The sequence below is a fragment of the Melitaea cinxia genome, chromosome 9 (assembly GCF_905220565.1).
Source record: "Melitaea cinxia chromosome 9, ilMelCinx1.1, whole genome shotgun sequence".
Classification (NCBI taxonomy): domain Eukaryota; kingdom Metazoa; phylum Arthropoda; class Insecta; order Lepidoptera; family Nymphalidae; genus Melitaea; species Melitaea cinxia.
The window spans coordinates 1,827,822-1,852,010 of NC_059402.1; the positions used below are offsets into that span (position 1 = coordinate 1,827,822).

Sequence of the window (24,189 nt, forward strand, 5' to 3'; positions counted from 1 at the left end):
TTCTTCGTGCGCTGCGACTACAGCGCCGCGCACGCCTGGAGCATGCGCGCGCTCGCGCTGCTCACGCCGCACACGCCCGCCAAGTGAGTACGGAATGTGACGTGTTTCTGGGAGATATGGTCTGTTTGACTGCCTTATATCAATATAGGGTGTTTTTTTTTATGTCACTAGGTCGGCAAACAAGCGTACGGCTCACCTGATGGCAAGCGAATACCGCAGCCTATAGACACTTGCAACACCAGAAGCATCGCAAGCGCGTTGCCGACCCAATCCCCAATCCACCAGGAGCTCTGGTCACCTTACTCACCAACAGGAACACAATACTGCTTGAAAACAGTATTATTTAGCGGTGTTTTTATAGAGATACTAGCTGATCCCGCAAACGTTGTTTTGCCATATATTTTATTAACCTTCTCAATCGCCCCCCCCCCCCCCCCTTATAACTTAGAGGAATGAAAAATAGATGTTGGCCGATTCTCAGACCTACCCGATATGAACACAAAAGTTCATGAGAATCGGTCGAGCCGTTTCGGAGGAGTTTAACTACAAACACCGCGACACGAGAATTTTATATATTAGATAGAACTTTGAAATGGAATAAATAAACATCTTATAACATACACACACGGTCGTCTGTTCCCATGTTAAACAACTTAAAGCTTGTTACAGGTAAAATTCGACTGTTATAACATTTTTTTTTTTATAAATATAGTAAATACAAATATTACACCCAGACTCAGGTGGGAATCGAACCTGCAACTCGCGAAACACAAAACAGGGCTAACGAGCTAGACAAAAGCGAAATGGAATAAAACAAAAATAAGTTTTTAAATTAACATGAAATTCACGTTATTTGAAAGATAATCTACTGTTATTATAATTTAAATATGACTCTGGCATATGACCGTCACGACTGGCTCGTCTTATCTGGAGGTCCAATTTTCGATGACTTACAAACATTTGTGGCTGGCCATATATCGGCAATAACGCGGTGAATGTTGTTCTCCAAGTGGTCAATCGTTTAGACTTATCGGCGTAGACTAGCGACTTCACATATCCTCACAGAAAATAGTCTACAGCGTTAAATCGCTTAAACTTGGAGGCCAATTCACGGGTCCGAAACGTGAAACTATGCGGTTACCAAACGTTTCCTTCAATAAATCAATTGTGGCACGAGCTGTGTGACAAATAGCGCAATCTTGTTGAAACTACAGCTCCTGGTTCCTCAATTAATGAACGAAAAAGGCAATAATTATGACTTTATAGCGGTTACTATTGACTGTTAACGTTCTGACCAACATCGTTTTTAAAAAAGTACGGACCAATGATTTCACGAACCCAAACAGTCAGTTTTTCTAGATGTAACGGTGTCTACATGGTGGATTATCATTACTCCAAGTACGGCAGTTTTGTTTATTGACGTATCCATTCAAACAAAAATGAGCGTACGCACTGTACGACGTCTCTGTGGATATGTATTATCATTCAGAGTAAATGTCGTGCGAAAACGTTCCATAGTTAATCGAATTAATTGCTCTGATAAACATAATCGTTCAACCATAAAACGCGATACGTATTTCGAACTGAACCATGATTTTCAAAATAAATTGGCAGAATTTGGAAGCGACGTTCAGACGTCAGTCTATTCATATTGAAATGCTAAACCAAACTAGACTTGGGTAACTCATGAGTGAGTGATACAAATGAAAGAAATCTTTTCAAGTGAGCTAGTCTCTCATCAGCTCACTTGCGTTTCAAATATATCTCCAGCTCACTAGGCTTATGATTCATTTTCGAAAGACTGACGTACTGAACGAGAGCAAACGAGACTGAGCTAGTGAGCCACTCGATCGGACGATGGCGTTTATCATGCGAAAGAAAGAGATAGTTAGCTATGGCTCTGTATCTTTTCGATTCATATTTCACAAGGTCATAGACTCATCTTATTTTGAACAAGCGAAAAAGTATTTTCTTACGACAACATAAGGTTGCATTTTAAAATTATTTCATTGAGCTAAATCAGCTGAAGAGCTAAATGAGTGATATATGTCCTAAGATCAAAATGATATATATATCTCTTTTCCTTTCAGTGATATAAACTTCGCATGACTAAACCAAACTAAACATAAATCGCTTGACAGCGGACAAAATGGCTGCCAGTCAAAAGTGTTACCAACTTAAAGTTCTATACCTCTGTAAAAACAGCCGTTACATCAATTTTTTTTCCATTTCTAATATTTTCTTCACTTCACGAGTTACAATAATTATTTTTTTTTAAATATAATAAAGTGGAATATTGAGTACTTTGCCAAGTAAATCTTATATTCCAAGAAACTGATAACGAAACGCGTGGCCTAATAAAAATTATATGTAATGTTCCAGGATAACGATCGAGGTGCTCCGCGCGTGTGGCAAAGCGTGTGTGGTGAAGCGGCGCTTCTCGGAGGCGGGGCTACTGGTGCGGCAGGGCGTGGCGCTGGCGCGCGCCGCCTTCGGCCCCGCCCACCCGCGCTACGCCGCCGCGCTGCTCGACTACGGATTCTACTTGCTCAACATCGACTCCATCACGCACAGCGTTGCCGTTTACGAGGTACTACACTAGACGTGCTACGAGTAGTATCCGGCTCGAAGGATCAGATATTTTTTTTTATTAATTCTTCATTTATGACGTACTATCGAAAGAGGGAACACTGCGAATTAAAAAAAATCTAATAAAAGAGCCATTCCAACCTCTACTTTAACTTAAAGCTTTAGCATATACACATGATAAATGTGTTTGAAATTTTAGATATACCCTTGCGAAATCCTCTTAATAGTCGTGCAAACGTCGCTTGCAGGAGGCGCTGAGCACGTTGCGGCGCGTGTTCGGGCGCAGCAGCCTGCACGTGGCCACGGCGCAGGAGGACCTCGCGTACGCGCTCTACGTGCTCGAGTACTCGTCCGGGCGCTTCTACAAGGCGCGCGACCACGCCGAGCGCGCCATCCGCATCATAGAGGTACCATGCGTGGACACGCACACATCGGCACACGCTCATGCACGCACACACACACACACACACACACACACACACACACACACACACACACACACACACACACACACACACACAAACAAACATCGGCACACGCTCACACACACACACACACACACATCGGCACACGCTCACACACACACACACCCATCGGCACACGCTCACACACACACACCCATCGGCACACGCTCACACACACACACACACACACACACACACACACACACACACACACACACACACACAAAACGCGCGCGCGCGCACGCGTCTTAAATACAATTAACGAAACGTCAATTAAGTTTCTATCAATATCTCAATAGTAATAGTTACCAAGTTACGTAGTTGGAAAGGGTTTTCGAATATTCATGTAATATCTTGAATTAATAAATATTTTTATTCAATGTTACAGAATCTCGTACCTCCCGACCACCTCCTCCTAGCGTCCGCGAAACGCGTGAAGGCACTTATACTAGAAGAGATCGCGCTGGACACGCCCGCGGGACAAGATATGAGAGGTAAGTATTTTTATCAAGATTATTTTATTTATTTATTTATTTATTTTTTGGGAGGAACAACAGCTGAGAAATACAATGTACAACATTATAGAAATAAAAAGCTACCAATAGTTCCCCACTGGTAGTCACAGAATATTAAAAAGAAAAACTTACGCTACATATAAGCCGTAGTAACAATAACACGTATAGATTACAAAATGTGGTTAGTAAAATGATGTAAGTAAACAGAGTTAGGTGCAGTCAAACTAGTAGAAACAATCACATTAAAACTATGCATATGAAAAATTCTAAAACTACACAATTACTTATTAAAAAAAGAATTACTAATTAGGTTCCTTGCAGCCGCACAGCTAGTGTTAAATAAGTCTAAGTCAATTTTTTTAGAATATGCATTAAACTTACTACCCGCCCGCCAGACAAACGAATTTTGCATATAGTTTGTGGAAACTAGTGGTGTGTGCACTAACGGATTATTACGAAAAAGTTTAGTAGGAACTCCTAAAGAGACTTTGGCTAAAAGATCAGGGCAATCAATTAAGTTACTTGTAATTTTGAAAAGATAGATTAAGTCACTAAGTTCACGTCGTTCAAGTGGGAGAATATGAAATTTTTTGCAAAGTTGCAGATAGTTCTTCGAGTTATATGGTTGATTGGATTTGAAACATATGAATTTAATAAATTTTCTTTGTATGTTCTCAGAATTATATTCATTTTAAAGTCCCAACTCCTCCCTCTCTTCCATTTCTTATTGTAATAAAATGACCAAAATTTTTTATAATGTCTTAAAATTGAAACATTATAAAATAAAGTCTGATCAGTAGTCTTGAGCTTGAGTATATTGCATTTTTATTATGTAACAAATTTTTCGGATTTTATCGCAGTTTAATATGTTTTTTAGATGCCTAATGTTTCGGATACTTTACAGCAGCCATGGTTGCGGGAGGACAATCCGAAAAAGTTGTTTCATTATAATAAGTGAAATTCGCGTAACCACTAAAAAAAATATCTTGCATTTTCTTGATTAGTTACTCAATGAAGACAGATTGATTACCTAAGTATAGCAAAATAATGAACATATTTTTGTCTCTAGAACCAAGTTTATTAGAAGAATCCGAATCGTTGCACAAAGCCGCGTTAGAGCTGAGTATGATGGCGTTTGGGGAAAAAAATGTACAGACAGCCAAGCACTACGGAAACCTGGGCAGACTCTACCAGAGCATGCAGAAGTTTCAGGTGCGTTGAGAGAACTTTTACTTTATTGCTGTATATTTATAAACAGTAGAGAGTTGGTGTAGAGGTGATAGTTGTTGTCAATATTATAGAAATGATCTGTCTAGGTATGGTTGTAGCTAAGCTTTAGACATTATCATAAAATGTAAGAGGTTAAGAGACTACAAAAAAACTGTCATGTGGAAGGAATGTACTTCATTCGCGTTAAGAAATATAGTGACTCAGCTATCACTTAGTGCTGTGACCAGTTGAAGCCCTTCAGACAGGCGAGCTATTTATTTTAATTCGACTTGGTCGGTCGTTGAGCGTGGCTAAGCTCAATGACAACGATGAGTCACTATATTCTTAACGCGACTAGAATATAGACGTAAGTTTCGTGACAGTCCATCAAAATGGTAAATTTTTAAAATCCACTTTAATTTAATTTACTCTTTATTGTACACATAAAAAAGGTTACAATTTACAAAACGATTCACAAAAAGAAATGTACAACAGGCGGTCTTATCGCTAAACAGCGATCTCTTCCAGACAACCAGCTTGGAGGAGATAATGTGAAAAAAAGCGGAAAGGGTGTACAGAATTAAAATTAATAGAACAGGAAGAAAACCAAATATACACACATACATGCATACATATACATACATACACATATTAAAAAATTTTTGATATTTACTAAACTTTTTTGATATTTACTAAATTTAATTGATGTACTTTTAAATATTTGTTAATAAAGTTAATTTATTACGTATTTCAGGACGCGGAGACGATGCACCTGAAGGCGATCGCTATCAAGGAGGAGCTACTGGGCGCCGAGGACTACGAGGTGGGCCTCAGCGTGGGCCACCTCGCCTCGCTCTACAACTACCACATGAACATGCACCGCGCCGCCGAGCAGCTCTACCTGCGCTCCATCTCCATCAGTACGTGCCCCCCCCCGCCCTCCCTACTAGATGATATTATTGTTCTTAGTGTGGCCACCTCGCCTCGTTCTACGATTAGACTTGGAGTTCAAGAAAAGGGAAAGTAGTGGAGTTATGTCACTATATACCTTTCGACGATGCCCGAGCGACGGGTCTTACGAGCGGGACAGACATTATGTTCTTTGGAGTCGTCTTATCCTTATTTGGTCCTTTTTTCATTATAAGTTTTATCTGACTATCTGACTACTGACTTAGACTGTGATAATAGGTGATGTGAATGTACGTATAAGGTTTAGGTGTCTGATGATGATCTGGGTGCAGGTCTGAAGCTGTTCGGCGAGCGCTACTCGGGGCTGGAGTACGACTACCGCGGGCTGGTGCACGTGTTCACGCAGCTCAAGCGGCACGACCGCGCGCACCACTACAACGCGCTGCTGCAGCACTGGCACGGTGAGCGCCTCCACCGCTATATATATATATATATATATATATATATATATATATATATATATATATATATATAAATAAATAAATAAATAAATATTTACACAATACACACAAGATCGTCTGTTCCTAAAGTAAGCAGCTTAATGCTTGAGTTATAGGTACGGCTGTTACCTGGTATATAGCTACATTTTTTTTTTTTTTCGATAAACATACTTATAAATATTACATATATAAATAAATATTTATATTACACTCAGACTCGGGGTGGGAATCGAACCCACAACCCTCGGAGCAGAAAGCAGGATCACTACAAACTGCGCCAACGGGCTAGTCAAATATATATAAATGTATATACACACACGCACGCACACACACATACGATGGCGTTATTAGAAATCGTCGTTACGCCATATATCTAAACCCTATTTAGTTCCGATAGATGGCGGTACGAGAAACGTAACGAGGTCATTCGTTCAGTAGATTTTACTCCTCGTATTTTTTTCATACTGGGTGCCTTATATGAAAATCGATTGTTAAGGAGTTAACTCCAAAATGCTTCTGATTTGTTGCACTAATAAAACGTAAACTCTTCCAGATCTCAGAGAGCAATCAAAGGCTGAGCAACAGCCGGCGCTCGGTGACGAGCAGGTGTTGCCGCTGGAGCAGTTGCAGGCCAAGTTCTTCGGTAACGACTGAGCATGACACAGCGTGACTGTAAAGAATACACAGTGTCAACTGCCAGTGTCAGTGTCACTGTTGTGTCAGTGTCAGTGTCACTGCCAGAGTCAGTGAAGTGCAGTGTACAGTGCTCGCAAACATAGTGATGTGATCTGTGCCGATAGTCGGATTATACTGCCATCAAGTAGCTCCGTGCTCGCTTGAGACTGTCTCTCGAGTTACTTTTACTGGGTGAGTGTCTTTGGTGTCGTCCCCTGGGATAAAAAGAGACATTATGTTATGTAGATAATTATTTCTTTTTGCTATTAAATCTAAATTATCCTTTCAAATGTGTAAGTGAGTGGGAAGCTTGTAATAATATTAGTTTAATCTGATGGCATATCTTTATAATTGGAACTATTTCGTATATAACTGTATTTGCTTGAAAATAGTATTTTGTATATCAATATGATAAAATATATACTTGAAGAATATTATTAAAGCAGTCATTCAGCGGAGTAGCTAACACTACAGAGTATAACTGTAACTTGTATGTATTATATTAGAACTGGAAGTTGCACTTAGAATGTTATAATGTAATATATAATGGATAAGCCAGCGTTAGCCGGTAGAGAATGTCGTAGAGTGTGTGCCTGAAATGTTCGATTAAATTTGCACAAATAATAATTATGTATTATAAATATAATTATATTGAGATTGTAAGAATTAAATAATATTGTATAACACTGTAACAGGTTTTATGTAGAAAGGGTACTTTATAGTTTGCTAGACGAGACGTGTGTTGATTAAAACAGGATTATTATTCGAAAGTCATCAAATGGTTAAATCACAAATTAAAAAACTTATGATAATATAGAGTAACAAGAAACTGACAACAGGTAACAAAGATATCTTTGACGCTTGCAATAGTATTTGTCAATAAATGTACGGGATATTTTATTTTATTTTGTAGCTGGTCCTCTTAAAACTAACAATTCTACTGAAATTGGTACAAAAATATAGTTTTTATATTATTATTTTGAGAAATTATTTCTTTGAAATTTAAGAGGGCCTAAGAAGGATGTCTTAAACAAAGGATTCTTAGTTGTGTGTGACACTATTCACGATAGTAAAGTAACTCGATAGGTAATAGCGATCGCCTTGAGCTTATGTTCCTCATTTAAGTGATTTTGTTTATGTTATATAATTAAAACGTGTAAAAAATTATAGTTATAGGTCTTTTCGATTTAAGGATTAATTTTGTAGTCTGGCTAATGAAAGTAGAAACTGAAAAAACGCGCCAAATTTAAAAAGTATCAGAATAGCAACCCAAAACTGAGAAGAAAACTTGAAACAACTAAGTGATACCATACTCCGATTTCGATTCTTCCAAATCTTCAAATGATTAAACGCGTAAACTCAAACCGGTGACCGTGCTGCCTGAGAAACAAAACAACATCACGTCATTAAAGCCAGAGCGGCTGTGATTAGGCCTTCCCATACTTACTTCATTATGATAAATAGCACTTAAAAAAATATCTTTCTGATCATCATCATCATCATCATTGGCCTTAGTTCATCTATGGCAGACGATTTAGACAGTGTCAGACAGACACTGTGTCGCCTAGGTCACTCTTCAGGAAAACGGAGAGTTGCCTAAGCTCTGCGCCACCCTCTCGACCTCACTGGCTAGGCCCACAGGAACGAAGAACGTACGTGTGGAGCCAGTTCGGCTGCAGAAGTCTCGCATTTTAGGGCTATGTCACGAATGCTTGACGGAGACCTCATTCCGGGTTTCACATCTCCAGGACCCATGCCGTGTGGTGTCGGCCGAGTAGAATAGGACCACCCCCTTTCTTCCCGTGGGGGTCGTAAAAGACGACCGAAGGATAAACCTGGTCCAAAATCTTTCTGATATATATATAATATTTTATTCATATAGTACATCATAACATAGTATAAAACAAAGTCGCTTCCCGCTGTCTGTATGCTTAGATGTTTAAAACTATGCAACGGATTTTGATGCGGTTTTCTTTAAAACTTGTAAATAGAGTGATTCCAGAGAAAGGTTTATATGTATAATACATGCATAATATAGTAGAGGATCACTGATAATTGTTGCAACCGTGCGAAGCTGGGGCGGGTCGCTAGTGATGTATATAAGATAATTATAAAAATGGCTGTTTGAATATATTATGTGTTCCTCTTCTAAGCTTTTGTAGGTTTCCACTTGATATATTCAAATCCAAGGGCAACCCGATGGTGGGAACACTTAAGTGTTGTCATGTAAAAAGTTTGCAAAAAATCGAGTTCCTACTTTCGTTAGCCAGACTTTAATGTGCAATGATTTGTGTGGCAGCATATGTAAATATTTATTACCTGTACTAGCCAGTGTTGACAGGTTATGAATTTAAATAAAATTAGTATTGTGATCATATCTCATTTTATTGGTACTTAATGTTAGCAAGTGTACTAATAAAAAAAAAACGTCTAAAGAATATTACGAAAAAACATTAACACCCGAGTACATGATAACGGCTGCATTGTATATGTATTATATACAAGACTTTATATTATATTTAAAGAAAATAAAAAAATTTAATCCAAATTTTAATATATATTATTTTCAAGTTATGGGAATGTACGCCGTAACTGTAGTGTGCGGTATTACACAGGAAGCTTATCGTAATTTGTGCTACTATTTTTATGAAGTTTTACATCCAACGACAAAGGAAGCATTTAATGACAGATAAGACAATTTGTAATTACTCTATGATGAATAAATGTAATAATAACAGATTGTCTAGACATATCTAAGGATATTTGCACACATTTGACACATTTGATGTATGGCTGTTACGTGCGTAAGGCGTACGAAATAAATAACTTCTATGACGATTATATTTTATTTATATATCTTTTACTCAACCCGTTCCCAGTTTAGTCAAATTTGACTAATTCCTTTCAGTTTAAATGTATTTTTGTTTGTGTAAATTAAGCATTTTTAATTTTTAAATTTTCATTAATATTTAGAGTACGAAATTAAGTAAAGAAAACAATATTTAAAGCTTATAAATATTTTATTAAAAACAAGTTTTAATTAAAGCTTAATCACACGAGAAACGAAGAAAAAATTTGGAATGATTTAATTACAATTGACAATTTTTGATAAATTAATAATAAATAATATCTTCATATATTGATCGATATATAAGAATTTAATTATTTTAAAGGCAGTACAATTGTACACATTAATAAAATACCATTTATTCTTAAAGCTGTCACATTCGAAATAATTTAACATTTAGGCTTTCAGATCAGAGCTTAAATAAATATTAAATACTCATACAATACACTAATAATATCCAAATTGAGATGCATTATGACGCGACACAACAAATGGCCTATTGCCTTAGATGCAAACGAATCTTCTAACTGCAAAGACTCCTAGGTCCCCTTACGCCGGTCCGATGAGAGCCACGAGGGCCCTCTTGTAGTCTCCAGAAGTCTCGCCCTGCTGGAGCCGCAGACAGGTCAGCGGGAGGGCCCGAGATATCATGCGAAGAAACGCGGCATGGTTAGTATGCGTCAGTGTGACAGCTAGGAAACTTGTGTTCATTATTCACTTAGATAACGAGTCTAGACTCATACTAAAAGTGTGAGGAATTTACAAGATTTATAATTTATATGCTTTGATTTCAAAGTCAAATAAATGGTGTTTGTAATTATAAATAAATAAAACAACAAATACCTCCTTATCCCAGTCACCAGTCGAAGCGATGGAGAAACATTCATAATTAAAACACATTACGAAATGTGAACATTTTAAGAAAATAGTCCAATTAAAGCGTTGACAAAAGTGAAAGAAAGAAAATAAAGTAATAATTTGTAAAGTTATGTACATATGTAATGTGGTTTAATTAGCCGTGCATGGCAGAAGCATCAGTGCAGTGACATTGGTAATACTTTTAATGCAAGCAAATAATAATTATTTTTAAGATAGAATAGAAAATACTTATAAAATCAATTTCCTTTTTAAAAAGTTGGTTGCCTGGAAAGTTGGTTTACGGACGATAGTATAACGTGACGACGTCATAACAAAACATGTCCTCCGACGCATAGCTAATCGATTGGAATAGAGATAGATGCGGCGCAAGCGTACAATGAGCGTAACGCTACAATGAGTCATCCTTTTACATGCATGCAGCCGGCGTTCATCGATTTATTAGACGTTGTCACGTCAAAATTTGACCATTAAAAAGTATTGCCAGCATCAATATTTATAAATATATTTAAATACATAAGTATTCAATAAAAATTTAAATGTATATTTATGTATAAAGCAATAACTTGTTTAATATTTGTATTATTAAAGTTGCTATATTGTTCTAAAAATTTCATTTAAATATTGTATTTCATAAACAATTTAAAAGTAAAAATGATTAAAGAGATCAGAACTAATAATTTACAAATCTGATCCGATATTGGTACTAACCGTTTATGCCACCAAAATTTAACAAAAAATTTAAAAAATATTCCGTTAAAATGTTTACTACTTTAAAATATTAAGAACTGAATTTCTCAATGCCCATAGCTAGCTGAACGTCAAGCTGCTTAAAGCTTGTAATCAATTTGAAATTTAACGCTATAATTGTCAAATGCGAGAAGCCCATAAATATATACAGGTACTGACCGAAATGTCGCTCTCCAGGGTTTTATCAAAAAGTCTCTCGTACTCCCGCTTGATGGCAGCGAGGTCTATCTCCGATCTCGTGGCTATGATCCTCACGAGAACCTTATCATCAGTCCCGCCTCCCTGCATAGCGTTCCGAAGTCTCTGTGCGAACCACGCCGGCGCGTTTTCCACACACTCCACTAGAAATAAAAATGGAATTTGGGTATCCTTAACCTACCCTGACTTCACTCTCCAAGGTCTTGTCGTACAGCCTCTCGTATTCCCTCTTGATGGCGCCCAGGTCGATTTCTGATCGGCTCACTATGATGCGTATGATTGTTCTATCATTGGTTCCGATGCCCTGCATGGCTGCTCGTAGTTTAGTTGCAAACCAAGCCGCTGAATTCTCTACGCACTCCACTGAAATTTGTTTGTTAGTACGCGGATTTCGGGAGGTTTAGAAATGTGGTACAAAAAACTATGTAGATATATTCAAGCAGATCAATTTGTAGATACTTTATTGCTGGTACATAGTGTGTAATCACACACGAACATAGTAGAATAATAATTATAAGTTAACTGTATGTTAACTTATACAATGTTTTATTGCTAACTAGCTGATCCCACAGACGTTTTTGTTGCTTGTGAACCATCATATACGTGAATTTGAAATAATACGTTACATTTTCTGAAACTTTCCAATTTATTACTCAATTTTCTTTCTGTAACTTCTACAAAGTATCAGAAAACTAAAAAAAAAAAAATTGGTCCTTCAACATGTAGACAAATACGTAATGTAGAATGATTAACCTTATAAATGGTACAATTTGAGCCTTAAACACTCAACAAAGAACTCAGAAGTCAAATGGTGGTTTCCTCTGATGACGGCCGAGTGCATCACTTGAATACACCGGTTAAATCATTACCATTCCATTATATTTAATATCATTGTTAACGTACAAAACTCTAAAGACAAATTTGAATGTGGCTTGTTGAAACATATTGGAGTAATGGACATTGATTAATATACAGTAAATTCTTTCTTATTAACGTTGAATGAGTAACAGACAAACATTATGAATGTTTAGGACACATTTACTTAAAAAGTTGTTTGTTTAACAACATCCCAATTGTGAATGACCTATGTGTAGTGGACGATACTAGAGATAAGTTAATATTGCAAGGATGTTGCCAAGAATAATAATTTTTGTAATGAATGGGGCACTGGTTACTCTTGATGTAGGAGGGCGTGTACACCTGTTAGCGACCGTTACTCTCAGTATATCCGCCAGCCCGCATTGGAGCGCATAATTGGACCCTTAAATATCGCTTCCTAAATGTTGAAGAAAAGAAAACTTATGGGATAGGGATACGAATGTTTCGATTAATGCCAATGAACGCGGGTACCTTAAAGCAGGAATTTTTATTTATACAAATTACTTTTGAAAGGGTGTCAATCCCGGTTTTTATCAAAAAAATCATCCTACCAAACCCTCAGTAGAGCAATGTAGCGGATTAAGCTTCAAATCTTTTCTTCCATGCAATGAAGGCTTTAGCCCAAAATTGGAACATTTATTTACAAACTGTTTCAATTAAATTCAGCAGATAATTAAAAGGATCTTAATATCACATCTATAAATAAGAATTATGTACGTAAGTAAACTGACCAATAGCAGACAGGGCTTCTTTTAGCTCTCCTCCGATTTCAGCCTTGATGGCTTGCTCGATGGTGCGCCCCGACAGGCTTTTGTACTCCTCGAAAATAAGACGCAGCTGGGCGAAGCTCTCGTGAGCTAGAATCTATAATTATTGGCTTACGTTGAAAATTTTATGGCGAAATAAAACTTTATCTCAAAATTCGGACGATTTTCAAAAAGAGTAACCGTTGAGGTTCTTGTCATTTATTCTTAATATAAACTTCATTCTGAATATAGTGGAAGCTTTACACTGACACAAAGGACCCACTTTACCTAAGTCTATGCTACGTCAAGCAGAGGGCTCATTCTTCAGACGTTAGCAAACTTACGGCCCAACTGATGGTAAGCGGTTACCATAGCCTATAGACGCTTGCAACACCAGAAACATCGCAAGCGCGTTGCCAACCCTACCCCCACCCCTCCCCAGGAGCTCTGACCACCTTATCACAGGAACACAATCACCGAATCTTGTTTAAGATCTCCTCGCCGATACCACACTTGGCTCGAGATACTCTTACTTCCCTAGTTGGACTGATGCAAATTTTGAGCAGGAAATTTGCGGCTGTTGCCTCGGAGAGCACGTTAAGCCGTCGGTCCCGGTTGTTATCACCTACGCCTGATAGCGATCTGTTACGCGGCACCTCCCGGTAGTCTTTTAGAATAGACACACAACTGGTTAAATATTGATAAAGTTTATTAAATAGTCCAAACACTTACAGTAACTGTCCCTAGAAACACCTCACTTTCCTTTTCTGGGTGAATAAAATATATTGTGTGACGCGCTGGATGGTAAACGGCAACTGACTCGACCGTATGGAAAATGAAATATTTAAAGTAATTAAAATAGCGGCGTCAGCACTATCCACGAATTAAACCTAGGTATAACATCTCCCCCCTTTTGATGGAGCTTTATCTTTAAAGATGAAGCGGAATTGAGACGCGACTAAAATCGAAAAGGTCAGAAAGGAAAATGAGCGTTTTACAATTTTTACCAAAATATTAATTAATTGGAATTAAAAAAATAAAATTTATCATTAAACAATAAGAGAGCTGCTTAGCTAAAATTTTAACAATGTTAATATTATCATCAATAATTAAGAATTTGACATTTTATTATAAAATTATGATAATAAGATAATTATAATAATAAGTTTGTTTTAGAAAATTCATCCATATGTGTTAGTAATATTATAACTTATATAATTAATGTTAGTCTATTTTACACACAAACAATTCTCAAAGAAAATATAAATTTAATAAAATTCACAAAAATCATAAAATTTATAAAATTGTCAAAAATTGCCGAAATTCATAAAAAAAAAATCATAACAAACTTTTATAAGTATCTAAGTGTGTTTATCTTAGAGTAAAGATTATTATTTATTATAAGAATTAGTATATGAGTTAGTATAATGAGTAGTGTAAGAAATAGTACATTGATAATCTTAAGACATTAGTTTAATATTTAGAATTAGTATAAAAACATTTATTTAGAAATTGGATACATTACGATTTGAGAGTTTCATTACATTTAACAGTTAATTTACATGGTTTAGATTGAACAAAGATCCACTTATTATTACTAAGCGTTTGCCAAATATCGACATTACTATACAAAAGTTTATGATTACATTCAGGTGACATTGATAGGACTACTTCTGTTAACAATTTACTTTCACAACAGGGATTATTTATACTCGAATAAATGCTGAGCATAGGGCATATAGAATACTCATCGTTTATCAACTTACAATTGTTTAAGTTATCTAACAAGACGTAACTGAGCTTATCATCTGTTACTGCAATATAAGCTTTAGTCGGTTGCATTAAAGAAAACGTGTTAGCATTTTTATCATGTGGAGTCGGTAAAGGAATATTTTTGTAAACAATGTATTTTTCTGGGTATATTAATGGTATTTTTAATATGAAAATAATCTTTTGTTGTAGTAGAAACATGTTAGCTAAAATATTTGCTTTTAAAATAAAATAGAATTAAGGATTATGTCTAAGAAATTAGAAATTGTTATCAGGGAACTTTCAATTAGATTGATAAAACTATTTATTCGCGTTACGTAGTATAAGTTATCATTTTGCTTTGTAACTTGAGAAAGAATATCATTTAGTAGGTATAGTTATATGGGAATTTAATTTAATTTCGTTTTGGTTTAGTCTTCGAATAGTAGAATTAAAAGTATTTAAGCTTGATTTTATGATTGTGCTGGCTTTATTTCATTTGTATGATATTTTATATGTTTACGGCCAATTAGTAAGGTCACGTTGTTTTTATTATGGACTTTTATTATTTTATAAGGGCATTTCCATATTGGTGAATTATTAACCTGAAAAGAATAAAATTAGAATTATGAGATTTAAGAGACTTAGTATTATAAGATTCAGTGAGACTCAGCGGCTGGGACTGAGATGCATTTAATTTATGAGATTCAGTGAGACTCAGCGGCTAGGACTGAGATGCATTTAATTTATGAGATTCAGTGAGACTCAGCGGCTGGGACTGAGATGCATTTAATTTATGAGATTCAGTGAGACTCAGCGGCTAGGACTGAGATGCATTTAATTTATGAGATTCAGTGAGACTCAGCGGCTGGGACTGAGATGCATTTAATTTATGAGATTCAGTGAGACTCAGCGGCTGGGACTGAGATGCATTTAATTTATGAGATTCAGTGAGACTCAGCGGCTAGGACTGAGATGCATTTAATTTATGAGATTCAGTGAGACTCAGCGGCTAGGACTGAGATGCATTTAATTTATAAGAATTAGGAATAGTATTCATAATGATATGACTCAGGCCTACCTCGCGGGGAGGCTGAGATGATAGAGAATCGAAAATGGAGTTTGTGCCGTTTATAGCCGACGATTTCGACTGGCACGAGGCCGAAATCGGATTTAGTTTAAATCGTTTTCGTTAAAAGAAGTATTACATCGATCAATATTATCACAATGGTGCACGCGCGATACGTTATTCGGTGCACGTGAACCCGTGGCGTCACTTTGTGCAATCTGAGAAGAATCGGGTTGCAGTATGCGGCGGCTATTGTTATATTCGCGTTTGCGACATTCGTTTATAACATGACCCTTGTTTTTACAATAAACACAATATTTATTATTATAATTAAAATTAGGTTTATAAGGTCGACTTAAAATAAGAGGATTTTGTAGATGAAATGTTTTTTGAAAATTGTTAGATTTAGTAAAATTAGGTTTTTGGTTTTTAAAACATACAGAGGTGTTATGACCTGATCTGTGGCAAATTGAACAATATTTAGAAGGTTGTTGAGAAATTTTGGTTAGGTTTAAAAGCTTTTCTTCCTCAATAGCAAGTGTGATAGCCTCAGATAGTGTCTTGGGATTGCGACAGCGTACAATTTGCGATAAATTTGAATTAATCCCTAATAAAAAAGTATTCAATGCCAAATCCTCCATAGCAGCTAACCTTCCTATTAACTCATTTGAGTTTTCGCAGCTGTAATGTATATCAGATAGTAATCGTGTTATACAAGACTCAATTCTTAATGAATATTGCGTGACATCTTCTGTTGAATTTTGCTTACAATTCTGTAGATCAATTAAAAGATGCGTAGAATGCTTTTTCTCACCAAACGTGACTTTTAAAAATGATTTTATTTCGGACCATTTATTAAATGTTTTAAGACAGCAAGCCATTTGTGCCTTGCCTTCAAGCTGTGATATAATGTATTTACAAAGCACATTCTGCTGGTCAGCGGTTGCGAGAGAAATAGCATTTTCGCAGTTTGTGAGAAAAGCTGGCAAAGATTCGCGATCACCATTATAAGGTTTTATGAATTTGGTAAGAACAGATAGAGTTATCTTCTCAGCCATTTTCGGTTTTGAGAACTTTAAAGATGGATCTGAATAATTGCTGTCGGAATCAGAGCGAGCTTCTTCAATTACAGTCTTTTCAGTAAAAATGAAAAACAGTAATTTTAGTAAAAATGTAAATAGATTTTTGTAGAAGTTGTATATACGTGACTCTATAAATATATTAAGCTTGTTACTGAATTTAAGGTTTATTAAAAAAAAGGTTAAGAGATATTAATCTTCTGGGAAAGAATCACTGATCACTAGCACTTATTCACTTTTAGGCTTTTAGTAAAATAGAAAACTCACAATGAAACAGCAAGCGCGATCATATCTGCTGGGAAGCGTGACACGTGTTGATGACGTTGCGGGGCCGGAACTCGGACACGTGGTGGCTCTGTGAGTCGTATTGCAGCTAACGCGTCACGTTGCAATATAGCGACGTGTATGTAAAATGTAGATGATGGTATGGTTGCCTGGTGAGGGTTCTTCTGCTGGGACGCAGTCTCAGCAGCGTGGGGCTGTAGATCTGCTAGAAGTTCCGTGTGTTTGGTGGACCTGCCTCGGCTCGTGGGGCCTGAGACGTATACCTGATGTAGGCACGGCGACGTGGGGCCTGTGACCTTGTGTAATGTCTAATGACGTACCTGGGTGCCAGGGTTCGGATGTCAGGGTTTTACACAGAAAACCACTTACGACATCCCACTTCTGACACCAATTGTTACGCGGCACCTCCCGGTAGTCTTTTAGAATAGACACACAACTGGTTAAATATTGATAAAGTTTATTAAATAGTCCAAACACTTACAGTAACTGTCCCTAGAAACACCTCACTTTCCTTTTCTGGGTGAATAAAATATATTGTGTGACGCGCTGGATGGTAAACGGCAACTGACTCGACCGTATGGAAAATGAAATATTTAAAGTAATTAAAATAGCGGCGTCAGCACTATCCACGAATTAAACCTAGGTATAACAGATCGTTACTCATAGTAGGGAATATATCCGCCAACCCGCATTGGAGCAGCGTGGTTGATTAAGCTCTGGTCTTTCTAAGCTAGCGAGAGCTAAAAGAGGCCTATGCCCAGTAGTGGGATATTACAGGCTGAAGCGTAAATTTGCGGCTGTGTACCTTACCTCAATAAGCATGACAGAATAATTACGGTAATGATTAAAAAATGTATCGAGATTATAACTGAGGTAGGGCACAGCAGGAATTTCCTGCTCAAAATATGGAGCAGCCCGACTGGGGAAGTACCTCGACCTTACAGAAGACCACAGCTAAATAATACTGTTTTCAAGCAGTATTGTGTTCCTGTTGGTGAGTAAGGTGACCAGAGCTCCTGGGGGGATTGGGGATTGGGTCGGCAACGCGCTTGCGATGCTTCTGGTGTTGCAGGCGTCTATAAGCTACGGTAATCGCTTACCATCAGGTGAGCCGTACGCTTGTTTGCCGACCTAGTAACATAAAAAAAAAAAAAAACCTTGTTGAAGATCTCCTCGTCCGTGCCCCACTTGGCCTCCCCCGCGTCGAACAGCTGTTGCGCGGCCTCCTGCGCCCGCGCGGGGTCAACGCCCGCCTCCTCGTCGCGTGCACCCTGCCGCACCGACTGGCTCTTACGTGCTTCCCGCTCTTTACCGCCTCGGGCGAGTTACCACCGACTACCGACTACGACTACTATAATGACATGCTTAGGTAAACAGCAATGACCGTTTTCACCGCATTGATAAAATTTTAACGCCATTAAATTTCTCTTATGATTACAATTGTATTCATATTATAATACAATTTATTTAGCTCAAACGAAACGTTGAAATTAATTTTTTACAGATTTCGATATCTATGCTTTACTGCCTTTTTTACCGAAGGACGACAGTAGCAGCCAGATTTTTTTTTTAAATAACGACTATGCTCTGCACTTACTCGAGATGGAAACTCGTGCTTGACAGTGGCGCACAAACATAGATACATGCTGTACGTGACACTTGTCCACAGACCAAAAAATGGCGTTTAAGAGCGGATATCAAAATATAGACAATAATTGATAATAAAGAAATAGAATAGTTTATTCGCATTAAGAAAATAGTGAATCATCTTTGTCACTTAGCTTAGCCACGCCCCTTGATCAATTATATCACAGTACATTATAATGCCATGTACAGCAGTAAAATAAGCTCTTCAGACAAGTGGTCGAATTTACTACGATTTAATTTATCAGCATTACTCTTAAATACTAGAAACGCTTGTGAAAATAACGCTTCCAATTCTTATATTTTGATATCAAAAACACTTTCCCATCGAATTACAACATTGAGGTCAACTTTTAAACTTTCGCGTTTCATTATTATATTTTAATGTTCATACGGGGATTAACGCGAACAAAATTTTCTGTCTGCCTGCCTGCGACCACAGCTGGTGTAACCTGGCCGAAACGTCAGGCCTCAAGGTAATATATTTTACCTTAAAAAATTTTGTTCGCGTTAATCCCCGTATGAACATTAAAATATAACATTGAGGTCACTTGAATGTCGGTGAAAGTTCGATTGTCGAGTAACTCATCCGGGGCGGGAAGATGTCGGGCAAAAGCGAAAGTAAAGGTGTGACAAGCAATTATATCTTGTTAGAAAATGTGATATTAAGAGACTTAGGGTCTGTTTCACCGATTACGGATGAAGTTTATCCAGCAAATAGGTTAGGAATAAATTTAAAAGCAGAAGGTATTGCCATAACAATAGGCCATGGGGACATGTTTCTCCTCAATTAATAAACTACCACTTGTAGATCAATATTTGCTATCAATAAATGATCATTAGAAATATCACATAAACAGTGGCATTCCATGGTACAAACGAATAATATATCAAAAACTTTTAACTATCTATAACTTTTATCTGTTGAATACCATCATCCGTCAAATAGCGTTATTCATTACCAGTGAAACAGGTCCTTTTATATTACGCAATAGTTACAAATATTAATTCGTTTAATGTTAATGTATTGCCTTCATTTTAGTTTTATATTATTTATTATGACACGCAACAAATTATTTACGAGTGTACACACCCAGTACGTTACCTTTTTTATATCGCTGGAAAATGCATTTACGCACTAACCCCGTCACCCGTAGGCGACCCAATACGTTACCTCAGTTAATAATTTACCTAATGTTAAAATGTAACAATTTTTAAATTGATTGCTGATTTCGCTACAATGAGTTATTGTTAATTGCTTTTAAATGTTTTTAGGGTTCCGTACCTCAAAAGGAAAAAAAACGGAATCCCTATAGGAAAACTTTGTTGTGCATTCGTCTGTCAAGACCCTTTTTAGTTTCGTTAAGTGTGTATAATCTGTTTATGGAGAATTAAAGGTTTAGAAAAATAGAAATACAGACAAATTTAGTTGTAAACTATATTACAGGACATCGTAACATACACTGTAAACCAAGTGTCCAAATATGACATGTATTAGCATTTAAATTTGTAATTCTAACAATTATTAATATTGGATTTAGTATTGATTTTACTCTTATTGTTTATTGGTTTAATACCGGAACAGTACAAAGATGTCGACACCATCTTCCGAATGGTCAATATATTTATTTACGATTAATCAGTCCCTATCTATGTTATCTGTTTTGCAGGGTAGTTACACAATAAATATTCTTATCATTTAAATTTATGCTTCTAATAATTTTACAAGATTGTATTATTTTTACTTTAATTATTATTTGTTGAAAGAGCTAAAGATGGAGGACACCATCTTCCGAATAGTTAATACTATTTATATGATTGGTCAGACGCCATCTTTGTCATGTATTGGCGGGATTATAGTCCTATAAATATGATAATTTGTAAGTGAAGAAGCAGTTATTGTTAATTGTGTTTGTGTGGCTAACGCTGCTACTTGATAAGTGGCGTATAAGTGATTAGTGTATTAAAAAGTGTGTATTAAATGATTTTCAGTTGTGTTTTACACATGACACACCACATACCGTATGACATTAAATTTATTTCCAATGTACGTAGGTATATATACTGGAATATTTATTCAGGTGAAATAAACAAAATCTTTAAACACAGTCACTTCGGGTTATTCATTAGAGCCATGAGTGCTACATATTTTTGTTCCAAAAAAAAATTTTTTTATAATTTTAAGCAGGGGGTATTTAGGGGAATAATCTTTAAAATTCCGACGAGTTAACACTAGTAAACAACTTTTCGTTGTACTTTTTTTTCGCGCTCTTACATATTGTACATACTTTGTACAAACAGTCTCAAATCCAAAAAAAGATTTATTTATTTTCAAAAAATTCGAGTGAAAAAACATTTTATTATTTGGAAAATAATTTCTGTGGGGCCTCCAGACCCTAAATCCGGCCCCGATTTTAAGAATCAAAATTTCAATTATTAGCTACAGCCATCAAAAATATTCAGATTTAAGAATTTTTTGACACTCCTGGCTACTTCTATGACCTAATTTCTATTACCTTAGTAACAGTTGTTAGTGCAAAGAAAATCAAACAGCACAAGCACATAATGTGTTACATACTTTAGTCACAATTTTTGTTAAGGTTATTTAGCTTTTGGTTTGATTTTTATTTCAATCTTTTTTTTAATCTTCTTAATTATGACAATATAAAAAAAGTAACTTACAGTAACGATGAGAGTCAAAAGGCGTCTAAAATCGCCAGTCGTTTCCGAACACATGTGCTCAGCCAACGGGCGGTTGTACACTGTGAAATAAATTACATATTTTGTAAAATGATCTTTTTTTTAAATTATTTATTGGTAGAAAGTAAAAAAAAAAATGTATTGAAGATGCAAAATTACATTTTTAAAATTTACTTTAATATTCATATTTAAGTACATATTTGTTGACATTCATTAAAGATAAAATTTTATGTCGCAAAAAATCCTCTTATGGAATTTTGTATATAATGTAACAGTAGAAATAATTTTGTTAAACTGTTTTTATATAGGTGATTGTCTTTAAGCAATAATTATTAAATTACATGAAAATTATGAAAAGGTAAGTTTGTTTCATCATATTCAGTTACACAATAAGAGGTATCTAAATAACATTCTATTAAAAATACCTAATATTTTATCATCAACTAGCCCATTGGCGTAGTTTGCGGTGTTTTCTGCTCCAGGGGTTGTAGGTTCGATATATGCCCTGAATCTGGTGTAATTAATACTTATCTATAATTGTTATATTTACATGTCGGCTACTATCTATGGAACAGATAACTGAGTATGTTAAACATATATCTATTATTAATGATTATATTACGTCTTTCATAGGTGTCCACAATCTCAGCTATCTCCGGCTTAGTGCGTGTACACAATATCTCAACGAGGACCTCTTCATCCGTCCCCATGCCCTCCATGCAGTGGTTCAGCTCCCGACAGAGGTACTCCGCGGGAGGCATCATTAGTGCTATTATAACATCTTCAAAGTGACCACCCAGTTCTGACTTTAAATCTTCAATAATGTCCTGGTGAATTTTATTAAGTTTTATATATGTAAAATATTTTTTATTTACTTATAATAATTGTTTTTTTTTCTTTAATATAGTGGTATACAAACTTGATTTCTTTAAGAAGTAATACTTCTATATTTCTTTTAAGAGTAATCTTAACGCAAATAATTATTTCAAGAAAAAATTTTACTATAAAACCATTTAAGTTATTATTTTAGAAATGCATGTAAAAACACATGTAATTATTTTACGAAAAAAATATAATAGTATAAAAATCTTCTGTGTACTCATTATAATTATAATCAGATAATGCTCTACAAGGTTACAAGTATATTTATATCAGGTAAACAAAAATGTTAATATTTCTTGTCTATTCATACTATTATTAACTTGTTATGTAACAGTGTTTTTGCACAATGACTCATGTAATTAATTATAATAAAAGGCAACACATGACCTCATTACCAACTACTCATAATTTTTTAGATATACTATATTTGAGTGATTTAGCCTGTAATATCCTATTGCTGGGCCTCTTTTAAAATTTAGAAAAAAAAATTATAGCTCACTCCATACATCCAGATTACTATATAGCTTCAAAATTTTATGTAAGAAATTTTTGAATTTAAACTTCGTGAGAATCATTGTGATTTGAATCATGATGAAATGAGAAGGAAAATGTGTCACAATGAAAAAACAAACACATAAATGTATAAGATTAAGTCAGCGACAGAATGAGATAGACAACATTACACAGTATTTTATATTCTCAGTAAAAAAAAAATCTCCTGTAGACTACTTTTCAGAAGTTTCACAAATGTTTTGTGTGAATTACCTACTCACAATTTTTTTTAAGTTATAAATAAAGAATTGAATAAATTGTTAATATGATCACTAACCCTTCCATACTCCTGTGTGAAGGCTTTAGAAATAGCCTGACGCTGTTCATTGGAGCGAGAAGTCAAGATGTCAATGATGGCCTGTTCATCAGTGCCAAAACCTTTCATAGCAGCTCTTAAGGCCGCGGCATCTTCAGCTGCATTGAAGTTAGGAACTCCAACTACGGTCGGTTCGCGCTAAAATTTAAACCACATCACCAAAAATATTTGTAACAAAAAATAAAATAATTAAATTTTAAAAATAAATTTGTTAAATGTATTTGTACTCTCACAACAATAGACAAATAATCATATGTATATATAATATAGGTTACGCGATGGTTTACTCATCGAGTCAAAGTTTAATAGACTTGTTCATTTATAATTGTTTGTGAATCAATAGTTTACTTGTTTACCGCGAAGCGAATGAGGTCAAGGGCACCGTTCCCGCCCTAAGTCTAATCGAGCCCTGATGTCATCAGGAACCGCCCTGTTAAAACATACAGCGTCAAGATCATTTAAAAAAAAACTATGTACTTACGATTGGAGACATGTTTTTATTGCGTAAGTTGACTTAAGAAAATTTCCACGAAATCTTTAATTGCGGTTGATCACTTGTATTTAGTTTCTCGTGAAGAGAATTCAAACTTTCACACAAAAAACAGGAAAAACTGGCACAGTAGCAAATAGACAAGACGAGGAAGGACTATTGCGCTCTATTAATGACAGAGTACTATGATATAAACAGCTAATCAAAGCAGCTAATAATCTGACATTAACCCACTAATTTCAAAATACGTAAGCTGACACTGACA

At 35.9% G+C, this 24,189-nt stretch overlaps 2 protein-coding genes and 1 long non-coding RNA gene across 4 annotated transcripts in view; 2 read left to right on the top strand and 1 right to left on the bottom strand.

The window, feature by feature from the left end:
* The window catches only part of LOC123656331 (amyloid protein-binding protein 2), an 85,109-nt gene extending 78,269 nt beyond the window's left edge, over window positions 1–6,840 (top strand). The window contains exons 7-13 of the mRNA XM_045592030.1: window positions 2,383–2,590; window positions 2,838–2,996; window positions 3,442–3,547; window positions 4,638–4,780; window positions 5,532–5,697; window positions 6,019–6,147; window positions 6,740–6,840. Of these exons, the coding sequence (XP_045447986.1) occupies window positions 2,383–2,590; window positions 2,838–2,996; window positions 3,442–3,547; window positions 4,638–4,780; window positions 5,532–5,697; window positions 6,019–6,147; window positions 6,740–6,840 (1,012 nt within the window). The remainder of the gene's footprint in view (window positions 1–2,382; window positions 2,591–2,837; window positions 2,997–3,441; window positions 3,548–4,637; window positions 4,781–5,531; window positions 5,698–6,018; window positions 6,148–6,739) is intronic.
* Window positions 6,841–9,862: 3,022 nt separating this feature from the next.
* LOC123656767 (annexin B10) lies at window positions 9,863–22,521 on the bottom strand. Its single transcript, XM_045592426.1, has 6 exons — window positions 22,307–22,521; window positions 21,667–21,746; window positions 18,498–18,623; window positions 13,144–13,276; window positions 11,715–11,896; window positions 9,863–10,315 (listed from the first exon to the last, which is right to left on the bottom strand). The coding sequence occupies exons 1-6, from the start codon at window positions 22,446–22,448 to the stop codon at window positions 10,259–10,261; spliced, it is 720 nt and encodes a 239-aa protein (XP_045448382.1). The 5' UTR covers window positions 22,449–22,521; the 3' UTR covers window positions 9,863–10,258.
* LOC123656768 lies at window positions 19,944–22,772 on the top strand. Of its 2 annotated transcripts, none has more exons than XR_006743592.1 (2): window positions 19,944–20,080; window positions 22,318–22,772. It is a non-coding gene; the product is annotated as an uncharacterized LOC123656768 (long non-coding RNA). The 2 variants fall into 2 exon arrangements; XR_006743591.1 differs by lacking the exon at window positions 19,944–20,080 and adding an exon at window positions 22,023–22,042.
* The last annotated feature ends 1,417 nt before the right edge of the window (window positions 22,773–24,189 follow it).